Source organism: Mustela nivalis, assembly GCF_964662115.1.
Source record: "Mustela nivalis genome assembly, chromosome: 20".
Taxonomy (NCBI): domain Eukaryota; kingdom Metazoa; phylum Chordata; class Mammalia; order Carnivora; family Mustelidae; genus Mustela; species Mustela nivalis.
The window spans coordinates 7,330,694-7,343,274 of NC_139039.1; the positions used below are offsets into that span (position 1 = coordinate 7,330,694).

Genomic DNA, 12,581 nt, shown 5'->3' on the forward strand with positions numbered 1-12,581 from the left:
GTTTGCTGGGCTGAGGCAAATATGGCACAGGCACCATAGCAGGGTACATGCAGTCCACACAGAAGACACACAGAGTGCTGCTTCTGGTGACCAGGGGGCATTGCACTGCAGCGCACCACAAAACCTCTTCTACACAAAGCCACTACTTTCAAGACCAGGAGATGTAGCTGACCACCCTACTACATAAAAACATAAAAACAAACACAGAGGGTTAGACAAAATGAAAAGAAGAGGAATATATCTCAAATGAAAGGGTAAGAAAAAAATCATACCAAAAGACCTAAATGAAGGTTTTTTGACCTTTGTTTTTTTTTTTTAAGATTTTATTTATTTATTTGAGAGAGAGAGAAAGAGAAAGAGCATGAGCATGGGTGGCAAAGGGAGAGGGAGAAAGAGACTCCCCTCTGAGCAGGGAGCCTGACGCAGGCCTCAGTCAGGACCCTGAGATCATGACCTGAGCTGAAGGCAGATGCTTAAATGACTGAGCCACCCAGGCATCCCCAGTTAATTAGTCTTTAGAATTCACCCAAATGAACTGAAAATTTATTCCCATATTAAAAACTGCACATGAATGTTTATAGCTGCTTTATTTATAACCAAAAATGTGAAACAACCAAGATACCTATCTTCAGTAGGTGAATGAATAAGTTATGCTAACATCCAAATAAGGGAATATTAACACTAAAAAGAAATGAGCTATCAAGCCAGGGAAGAACATGAAGGAATTTTAAATGCATATTATTAAGCTAAGGAATCAGTCTGAAGAGACTACACACTATAAGATTCCAACTGTATGGCATTCTGGAAAAAGCAAAACTATGGGGACACTTAAATGATTGATAGTTCTCAGGAATAGGAGGACTGGAGGGTTGAGTAGGCAGAGCATAGAAGATTTTTAGGGCTATGGAACCACTCTATATGATACCATTAATGATGGATACCAGCCATTATACATTTGTCTAAACACATAGAACAAACAACACCAAGAGCACACCCTACGTAAACGAAGGACTTTGACTGATAATGGTGTTTTTGTAGGTTTATGATGATAACAAATGTACTCCACTCTGGTGGAGAACATTGATGGTGAGAGAAGCTGTGTATTGGGGTTAGGAGGTAAATAGGAAATCTGTGTACTTCTCAATTTTGCTATGAACTTAAAACTGCTAAAGAAACAGTGTATTTAAAAAGGAAGATAAAACCAATAGTTTTTCCTCACTGCACATATTCAGAGACACACAAATTATGGCATAATTATTTTCCCTTAATGAACAGGTGAATGTATTCATTGAACACCTCTGAAGAGTAGCCATCTATAAGAATATATCTGTTAAGGTCATTAACAATTTAATTCTATACAGTGTTCTCTAAAAGTACCTTTGGTTATAAATTTAGTGAGCCAATTTAACTCCACATAAGCGAGACACAACACAGACTCTCAAATAAAAGAAACACGATAAATGTTGAATAACTTAGTTAAATGATGCTGTAAAGTGTCCAAGATAGATGTGATTTGGGGAAACAAAAATTTTGTGCTTACTTACTCCATGTCCTCCGCACTTCTCTGAACATAAGACTGCTGCACTTGTAACGTCAGTTGCATCTACACATTCATGATTTATACATATCTAAAAAAAGAAAAAATGCAAAAAACCTTTTTCCATGTTACAGGAATCCAACTGTCTTAACATTACAATCAGTAATTTTATACAGTAAGACCTACCATTCAATGTAAAACATTTCAATCTAAGTACTACTTTTACTGTAACCTATAAATTTTTATATGTTGTTTTCATTTTCATTTAGTTCAAAATATTTTTCAATTTCTCTTAAAATGTCTCCTTTGGGGCGCCTGGGTGGCTCAGTGGGTTAAGCCGCTGCCTTCGGCTCAGGTCATGATCTCAGGGTCCTGGGATCGAGTCCTGCATCGGGCTCTCTGCTCAGCAGGGAGCCTGCTTCCCTCTCTCTCTCTCTCTGCCTGCCTCTTCGTCTACTTGTGATTTCTCTCTGTCAAATAAATAAATAAAATCTTTAAAAAAAAATTGTCTCCTTTGGCACATGTGCTATTTAAAAATGTCTGTTTAATCTCCAAGTATTGAGGGGTTTTTCAGATAAGCCTAAGATAAAGTATGGACTGGATGATAATAGTGTGTCAATGTAGGTTCACCAGTTGTAAAAACTATCCCACTCTGGTAGGGGATTGTTGATAATAAGGGAGACTATGCTTGTGTGGGAGCAAGGGAGTATATGGGAATTCTATACCTTCCTCTCTGTTTTGCTGTGAGTCTAAATCTTCTCTAAAAATTAGTCTTAAAAAATAACTCAGTGTAGGGAAATAGAAGGTATAAATACAACAAGACCAACAAAAATTATAACCATATAACCACTTTTTATTATACTACCCTAAAATCTAACAAAACTATCCCTAAGAGCACAGTTTATATCTCTCAATTTTATTTTTTGTTCCATATATCAAAAGTTTATATTGAAAGAAAACCAATTCAACATAATGAAGACATTTATTAAGTTTTAATCAAATTTGAGCTATTATTAGAGTCCACTAATAAAAATAATAGAAATCTTTTTTTTAAGATTTTATTTATTTATTTGACAGACAGAGATCCCAAGTAGGCAGAGAGGCAGGCAGAGAGAGAGAGGGGGAAGCAGGCTACCCACTGAGCAGAGAGCCTGATGCAGATGTGGAGCTTGATCCCAGGACCCTGAGATCATGACCTGAGCTGAAGGCAGAGGCTTAACCCACTGAGCCACCTAGGTGCCACAAAAGGAATCTTTTTAAAAATATGCTATACATATCTAATATTCTATTATGTAATGTATGAAACATCCAGATATAACCCCTTTGTGTTTAAAATGTAATAACCAGAGGATTAAACATATTCCCAACTCCAATATTTATAAGCAATATCAACTTCTATAGTTGCAGTTCTCTTATATGAGTACAATCATACTTTTTCTATGGAATTTGAGATTTGTTTTGAGATTAAAATGAAATATTTTATGTGAAAATGATTTCCTTTTAAACATTATAACACAGCACAACTCTCTTCAAAGAAATGGCCTCACAAAACCCTTTCTAAATCCAAACTACACCTTTTAATCCTTTACTGTGTGTGTAGTAGTTCTTGGCCATGGTGGTGTGTCTAACAACTCTCTTCCTAATGTGGTCTTTATTGTCTGCTTGCCTCACTTGAAACTGAGATGAAGAGTCCTGTTATATAAGGATGCTACTGACTAAAAGAAATTGCCAAGAATGTTTCATCACATGTTATTAAAAACTACTTCATATAATGTGTTCTCATGCATTATCACTGAGGATCGTCCATGTTATAAAAAGGATTCTATTCTTACTAAATTATCAACTGAATTGTATCAAATCATCTGATGACCAGGCTTCATTTTTTAGTTGTTTTGGCTCCATGGCCAAAATATATCTACTGAACTCCTTGGTATATACCTCCATTGAGGAGGCATTTATGACTCTGAGGCATGAAGAAGTCAATATTAAGAAGACTACATACTGTATTCACTTCGGCAGCACATATACTAAGAAGACGCTACCTACAGGAAACTTAATTTAAACTATAAAACCACCAGAAGAGGCTATTACCATTTACAATTTCACATATTAAATAATTTGTTCAAAATCATCTATTAAGTGGAAACATCAGAATATAGATGCACACCCATCTTAGTCTTTAATGCCTAGAGCATATACTATAATACGTTCCTCATAAGCAAAGATTTGGTCAGGAATTAAATGATATTTTGAAGTGAATTTATGTTATGTCTATGTTTTCTCCAGATTTGGGTTAGCCTCAAAGATAATTAATTATAATAATCAATAATAATAGCCAGCCTATATTTAGCTCTCACCATCTTACCATGGTGCCAGGCATCACACTAAACACTTTACAGTTATTCCATTTTATCTTTGGGATAACCCCATTGAGTAAATGCTATTATTACCCTCACTTTACATACAGTTGTAGTACCTCAGACTTGTTATATAACTTGCAAAATGTCAAAAAAAAAATAGTTTTGAAGATTTGATTCTAAGAAGCCTGACCTAATTATCTACTGGGCTACAAAGGGACATATATTACAAAGTGGGATTTCTTTTTCCTTCTCTAAGAAGAAAAATGAATTTCCATGCTATAGAATACTTAATATATTCCCAAGACCTCTCCCCTCCACACTCCATCCCAAAATACTTAGAGTATCCTTGGTCATAATACTGAAGTTCTGAAAAAGATCAAACATTCCCATTACCCTCTTAATATCTGGAGACAAAATGAAACAAAACTTCTTCTTATCTAAATACTTTAAGTTACATAGTACTAGAAATGAAGTTTGATACTTAAATGACAATATTTATTGAAGAAATGAACAAAACTAGAGTTTAAAAAAACAGCTTTTAAATAATTTACCCTTCCTGTATCACAAAAAGAGCCGCTGGAGATTCTCATTGAATCTTGTTTTGATTGAGCTGACAGGTAGTCTAGGGTTACACATAACTTATTTTCAACAAAAGCATAAATCACAGCACCACTTTCTTTGAAAAAAGGAATTCGAGTAGGGTAAGTACAAACCAATCTTCCACATTGAAGATTCCTGTAAACATAATAAAATTATATGATTATTACACATTAGACATTTATTAAGAATGCTTCAGATTTGCTTCCTTTGACCAAAAAAAAGGACGATTCTCTATTTATATCAAATGTTACTAGAGAAAATGTAATATTTTAACACTGACATTTAAAGTAAATATTTTTATAAGTTTGTAAGCATATCTTTCAATGGCATTAGTGGTCTTTTATTCCCTGTGCAGATGTATATACTTATTTTCAAATAATCAATTCACTCATACATCATATCCCTCTTTAGAGGGATTGAGAGATAAATAAGTTGTGACCCCTACCCTCAAGGACCTTAGAGTTTTGATACTAAATGTATTATAAATCCCATTAAAGGTGCTATGAATAAAATAAAATGAAATAATTCTTACCAAGATTTAAGATGAGGACACATTCTAACTTAGGAATTAGGGAAAACTTCATGGAAAAGATACCATCTGAGTCAAAGCTTAATGATTAGTAGAATTTCAATAGGCAGAGAATAAGGTATTACTAGACAAAGTAACAGCATAACAAACCAAGGAAACAATTACATGGCATGTCTACCAGTGTACAAATGCTGTACAAAGGCCATGTATGCTTTGCTAACAAATAGCTAGTCCAGCGACTAGCATATAGATTTTTAATAAATGTTTGTTAAAATAAATTCATAACCAAAATATCAAAGAGCTTGGTCTTCAGATGTAGAAGAAATTTAATTTCATTTTATAGACACCAAGCAGTCTTCAGCTTGAGCATGCAAGGAAGTGAACAGAGATAATATTTTTATTGGAAAAAATTAGAAGATTCAAATAGGAAGGTCATAATGGATATTATTATGTTCAATCTTGGATTGAATTTAGAAGCCTAATGATCACCCACATACAAATGTATAAAAATTAGACATAAATTTAGGCCTGTAGCATAAGAAAGATGTCAGGGCTACAGAATCTGATTTAAGATTCACTCCCATACTTATGTGTGATAATTGAAACCACTGGAATGAATGACATATATAGAAAAAACTGAAAATAGAATCTTATAGGAACATAAGAAAAGTATCTTTAGTATTTGCATTGCATACCTCAATTCACAGAATTTATATTCACCTCTTTTTCTACCACAGTTCCCAAACCTATCAGCTTGAGAGTGTATTTCTTCATAGCAGGCAAATGGTGCATTTTCTGAACCTGCCAACATTAGAAATATATTTGGGTTAAAACTCCCTTTTTTTTTATCTTAGTCCATTCCCTCATATATTATATGTTTGCTTTGCCTTCTGTACCCAGAAACTTCTCAGAAGTTTTCCTAGTGAGATTATAAGGAAAGAGAATTAAAGTGATAAGGTTATAACTCCTTTTGTTTCATTTTCATTCATTTCCATCACAAAAGATATCATGAAGTGTAAGGACAATTATAGAAGCATAAGCCATGAGAGTGGTCTCTGAAGCAAGGCTATAGAGAGCTAATACAAGAAAACTATACTTGCTTTCCTATGTTATGAATAGGAGCTCATAAAAAGCCAGGTTTATAATAAATTCTCACTAAATAAACCTAACTGTATCTTCAGGAAGTCTAAAATGAAGGGAACAAAACTGCCAAACTATTAACAATTTTTTACTTCATTACTATATTTAGTTTTCATCACTGTGTAAAAACTTATCAAAATCTTGGGAACTTAAAACAACATCTATTTATAATATCACACAAGTGGGTTCTCTTTTTGCTCAAGAGTATCGTAAGGCTAAATAAAATTATTGACTGAGGCTGCAGTCTCATCAGAGGCTGAAGTCCTCTTCTGAGTTCATTGGTTGTTAGTAGAATTCAAGTTTTTTAAATAACCTTACCTTCCTTTTCTTACTATCTGCCAGAGATTGCTCTTGGCTTCTAGGAACTCCCCTCACATCCTAATCACATTGCTCTCTCACACATGGCAGTTTATTTCTTCCAAGCCAGCGGAAGAATCTCTTTGACATCTCCCATCCTTTAAAGGGCTCACATGATTAGGTCATGCACACTCAGAATGATCTCCCTTTTGATTAACTCAAAGCTAGTTATGGGCCTTAATTTCATCTTGAAAATTCCTTTATCTTTACTATATACTATAATCACAGGAATGATATTCCATCACATATTCACTGCTTCTGCCCCAACTCAAAGGGAGGGGATTATCCAAGGCCTATACACTAGGAGAATCCCGAATTTGCATGGGACTACAAAAGACCTCAAATAGCCAAATCAGCCTTGAAAAAGAAAAGCAAAGCAGGAGACATCACAATTCTGGACTTCCAGTCATATTACAAAGTTGTAGTGATCAAAATAGTATGGTACTGGCACAAAAACAGATACATAGATCAATGGAACAGAATAGAACACCCAGAAATGAACCCCCATCTATATGGTCAATTAATCTTTGACAAACCAAGAAAGAATATCCATAGGAAAAAGACAGTCTCTTTAATAAATGATGCTAGAAAAACTGGATAGTAACATGGAAAGAATTAAACTAGACCACTTTCTTACACCCTACACAAAAATAAATTCGAAACAGATGAAAGATCTAAAGGTGAGACATGAACCATGAAAATTCTAGGGGGGATAATACAGTCAGTAACCTCTTTGACATCAACTGTAGCAATTTCATTCTAGATATAGCCCCTCAAGGAAGGGAAACAAAGGCAAAAATAAACTATTGTGGCTGTATCAAAATAAAAAGCTTCTGTACAGTGAAGGAAATAATCAATAAAACTAAAAGGCAATCTATGGAATGGGAGAAGATATTTGCAAATGGCATATGTGATAAAAGGGTACTATCCAAAACAGATAAAGAACTTAACACACTCAACACCCAAAATAATCCAATTAAAATGGGCAGAAGACACGAAGAGCCATTTTTCCAAAGACATACAGACGGTCAATGGACAAATGAAAAGATGCCCAATATCACTCATCATCAGCAAAATACAAATCAAAACTAAAATAGAGTATCACCTCTCACCTGTAAGAATAGCTACAATTAATAACACAGAAAATAACAAATGTTGACAAGAATGCAGAGAAAGGGGAACCCTCTTGCTCTTTTGGTGGTAATGTAAATTGGTACAGCCATTCTGGAAAACAGCATGGCGGTTCCTTAAAGGGTTAAAATAGAACAATTCTAAGATCCAGCAATTACACTACTAGGTATCTACCCAAAAGCTACAAAAATACTGATTCAAAGGGACACATGCACCCTGATGTTTATAATAGCTAAATTACGGAAAGAGCTCAAATGTCCACTGACTGATGAATGGATAAGGAAAATGAGGTATACATAAACAATGGAATATTTCTCAGCCACAAAAAAAGAATGAGATCTTGGGACACCTCTGTGGCTCAATAGTTCAGTATCTATCTTCAGCTCAAGTTCTGGGATTAAGCTTCATAACAGGCTCCCTACTCTGCGGGGAGCCTGCTTCTCCCTCCCCAACTCCCCCTGCTTGTGTTTCCTCTGTCTCTCTGTCAAATAAAATCTTAAAAAAAAAAAAAAAAAAAAAAAGGATTTGAGTTCTGAAGTACAGTTTATACTAAATGAATAAATTGCTTTTGCACCATCATAAATCTGAAAAATTGTTAAGTTGAACCATTTTAAGTTGGGGACTGTCTCTAGTCTGTGATTAAATACAATTCTTATATCGTCTCTCCAAATGGTACTGAATTATCCAATTTCTGATTTTTCTTGAACAATATCTTGGTGTTTAACAAGTCCTGAATTGGCATTCCTAACCTGATATCTCTATTTACAAGTGAACTGATTAAACATTGTGAATACTTAGAAATAACATCACTTTTCCTAATGGTATCTAAATAGTCACCTTTGAAGGACCAATGTTTCAAAATGGTGAAACGAGAATTAGGAAATGATAAAGAAAGAAAAAGAATGTGGGGGGGGTGTAATTAATGAAAGCAGAAACAAGAGAAACCCAAACCCCTTGATCATAAAAGAAAACAGAGAAGGATTAGATGGGAATTCAGAGTGGCTAAATAAACATCATCTTAATTCTCGTAACAATCCATTGAAGTAGATATTGTTTATTTTTATAAATGAGGTAGCTGCGATTATTAGCAAGTTTAATTTTAGAGAAGGTAACTGTGCTAGGCAAAATTCTTTTTTAAAGTTTTTATTTAAATTTCATTTAGTTAACATAGAGTGTAATATTAGCTTCAGGTGTACAATATAGTGATTTAAAACTTCCTTACAACACCTAGTGCTCATCACAAGTGGACTCCTTAATTCCCAACACCTATTTAACTCATATTTCCACCCACCTCCCTTCTGGTAACCATCAGTTGGTCCTCTATAGGTAAGGATCCAATTTTTGGTTTGCTTCTTTCTCTTTTTCCCCCTTTGCTCATTAATCTTTTCCTGGGCTAAGTGGTAGGATACTCACTTGTGATGCTGGGCAGCAGCAGCAAGTCACAATTCCCAGTCACCCACACAACAGTAAGTGTAAACAACCAATACAATTATAACCTTTCTGTACACATATAAGAATTCTATTTTTATAGTATTCAAAAATTCAAAAATTATATGAGATATTCAACACTTTATTACAAAATGGGCTTTGTGTTAGGTGACTTTTCCCTATTATAGGCTAATGAAATGTTCTTTCTGAGGACCTCCAAGAGAAGGCAGGCTAAACTATGATGTTGAGTAGGTTAAGTGTATTAAATCCTTGATTTATCAAGATATAACCCCATCATAATTTGAGAAAGATCTGTAGTCAGATGAATTCTGTTGAAAGTGGGTGTTCTTTGTCGAGCCTATTTTTTCATTAGTCCATCTATTGCATCTAAAGTTATCAATAAACTTTATTATTAATTTCTCTCTTAAATACCCTCTTTCATTAGTTTAGGAATTTTCTCTAAGATCAGTGTGGGTTTTCTAGGGTGAGATGGAAACACCAACAGGGCAACACTTTGCAAATGTGATGTCGTATGTCAAAATGTTCCCTTGTATTCAGTATACTGACCAAATCTACTAAGAGAATCTGTCCTTCCATAGTCCAAATAGTGTATTTAGGTTCCCTGTATTCTAGTACCAAACGCCATGAAGTACAATTAAATAGTGAATTCACTGGCATAGATACTTGTGCATGGCTGGTACTAGGGCAGTAAATGTGAATTTGGGATAATTATTGCAAATAATTTAGGCAATCCTCATAAATACCATTGGGCATTAGGAAGTTTGAGGTTATACTACTTGACAACTGTTAGAGACTACTAGCTTATGTTTCCAGTTGGATGGCTACCCATCTCAACTAGAATAAACAGAGCCACTGAAATGTTAGCTAAAATTTTAGCTTTCATAATCTGATATCTGACTCAACTTCATCTTGTGACTAACAGGCATCCACAGTTTAAATATCCTAAAACCAAACTCTGATTTACTCCTAGATTTCCTCACTTCAGTTTTTAGGACCATTAGTCAACCAGATGTTCAGGGCAAAGCAGAAATCATCCTTGATTTTCTTTCTTCTCCTCACTACCTGCTTCTACCACCAAATCTAAGTCTTAGTTGACACTATTTCCTAAATACACCAGAATATGATCATGTCTCACCTACTCAATGGCCCCAAGTCTAGCCTGAGTGATCATGATTTTCTCTTCTAATGTTCTATAAAAGCCTCCTAACTGACTCACTACCTCCCTTCTCCACTGTAGTACATTCTGCATACCACAAATCAGAGTCATATTTTTAACAAATAAAAAATAAAAATCATGTATCGGTCTCTGATTTAAGTATCTCAAATGGCTTCCTATTCAAACCAAGGATAAAATCCAGTTTTCTTACATAATCTTTACTCAGCTTGGTTCATCACAGTTCAGCAACACTGTCCTCCTTTTTGTGTTTACTGCCTGAACCCTTCACTGGACTATAACTTCCATAACAATAGAAATCTTTTTTTTTTGTCTTGTCCATCATTGGGTTTCTAATGCTAGAAGAGTAGTGCCATGCCCAATTAAGGTATTAGATAAATATTTATTGAGTGAATGAAAAAATCAACACCTTAGGTAACTATACCCCATAATCTTTCTTCCTTATGAGTTTGACATCCAAAACCAAGACCTCCAACATGAATTATACCTATCCTATTTGAGGCAAAAGAGATTTTTAGAGATTGGTATTTGAAACAAACTTCTTAGTGATATCTTCTAAATTATGTTTCCAATGTCAAACACACTAATTTCATTATATTTTGTTTTGTAGTCCCAAAAATATTTTTATTGAAAGAAGCAATATAAATCCTACATTTTTCAAAGAATTTGCAGATAAAACTAATTAAATTTTCCACAAATGGATGAGAGGGGAGAGTAGAAATCTTTTCCTCATGGCTTCCAAAACAGTCTTAAAAGGCATGTAAGATAAGTAAGCATAAACTTACTGAATCTGAAGCCCCTTGACCTATAATGTTTTTCTACCTCCAATAAACTATAGATCACTACTGTACATCAGCTGAAATGATGGAGAAATATCATTTCTAGTAAATACAAAAAATTCACTTAAAAAAATGAGACCAAGAACAGAAGAGTAATGAATATAACTTATTACACTATCACTGGAAGAAGAAATATAGGTAATTTATCTTTCTCCTGTTTTCATTTACATTTACCCTCCAGCTTCCTGCTATTCCATTAGGCCCATCTTTCTCCATATGCTCAAAAGCATAGCTCCCAAAAACTCTAGAGCTTTATATTTGATAGTCTGGTGTCCTTAGAGTGAACTTTCTCTTGGCTCAACTGTCTAGAAGTTCCAGAAAAGAGATTTAGAACTTCCTCAACTCCCTTAACATGAGTCAGATGCTCACCTTAACACGGACTGACTGTATCAAGATTGGAAAGTATTGCAATTGGGCCAGGCCTGATTAGGTACCCACTGCAGTATAATCAAATATGAATAAAGGTATTAATAAGACCATATTGTACTAATAGGATATTTCCCACAGTAACCATGTGGATATTGGATGGTTCCTGGAAAGTGGTACTAAGAAAATCCTAATGGAGATCTCTACAGAAAAAGATGATTCTAGAAGTTTACTGTGGAATCTTGCTTCTTATCATCAATAGAACAGTTCATGACATTTTGATCCATACTGATCTCTGTCTTCTCTATATAAACTTTGGCACTCCAGACAAACATCACTAATAGGAAGAGTATCCTGCTACCATAACTTCTAATGACTAATGCTGAGCTAAAGAGAAAGGAAACATAACACAGAAACTGGCAATTGCCCCCAATATCCACTCCTTTTTTTTTTTTTTCGTTTAGTAATAGAAGTTTTTTATTATTAGCAGGGCAACAAACACCAAGCTAAAAAAAGGATTTCTCAGACTCTCTTGCAACCAGATGTGGTTATGTGATGAGGTTCTAGCCCTTGGAAAATCAGCAGACATTATATACCCAAAACATCAAGTTAATGGCAGTAAATAAAAGGTAGTTACAGTTTCATTTCCTCTTTTCTTGATTCCATAGGCTGGTATAAAGATTTTGTACAGGAAACTATTTTCTACCAGAGACACAAGGTATGGCTGAGCAAGAAGAAAGACGACAGATTCTTGGAAAATGCCATAGAGCCACGTTGTTGAGATGCCTTTAACAACATACCTACCTCTGGAATATTATATGAGAAAGAAAAAAAACTTTTGAACCACTGTACTTGTGTAATAACAAGTTATTCTTTAACCAATAAAGGGAATTGCCACTGTGGTAAACCAAAACACTTTAGGAATGAGCGTCCCATACAAAATACTCTATACCAGATGCCACAGTTTTGTTTTGTTTAGTTTCTTTTTCATTTATTTATTTTCAGCATAACAGTATCATTATTTTTTCACCACACCCAGTGCTCCATGAAATCTGTGCCCTCTATAATACCCACCACCTGGTACCCCAACCTCCCACGC

The 12,581-nt window shown here is 34.7% G+C and overlaps 1 protein-coding gene across 6 annotated transcripts in view; it reads right to left on the minus strand.

Annotated features, from left to right (window-relative positions):
* Positions 1-12,581, minus strand: part of ADAM32 (ADAM metallopeptidase domain 32) — a 197,757-nt gene that overhangs the window by 41,555 nt on the left and 143,621 nt on the right. For 5 of the 6 annotated variants that reach the window (XR_014306696.1, XM_082715368.1, XM_082715367.1 and 2 more), the window contains exons 15-17: positions 5,722-5,827; positions 4,449-4,632; positions 1,545-1,628 (exon numbers count right to left, since the gene is read on the minus strand). Coding sequence is in view for 5 of the 6 variants with exons in the window: in XM_082715368.1 (XP_082571494.1) it covers positions 1,545-1,628; positions 4,449-4,632; positions 5,722-5,827 (374 nt within the window). In the remaining variant the exon portion in view is untranslated. Of the gene's footprint in view, positions 1-1,540; positions 1,629-4,448; positions 4,633-5,721; positions 5,828-12,581 lie in introns of all 6 variants that reach the window. The other variant, XM_082715369.1, reaches the window with a different exon arrangement.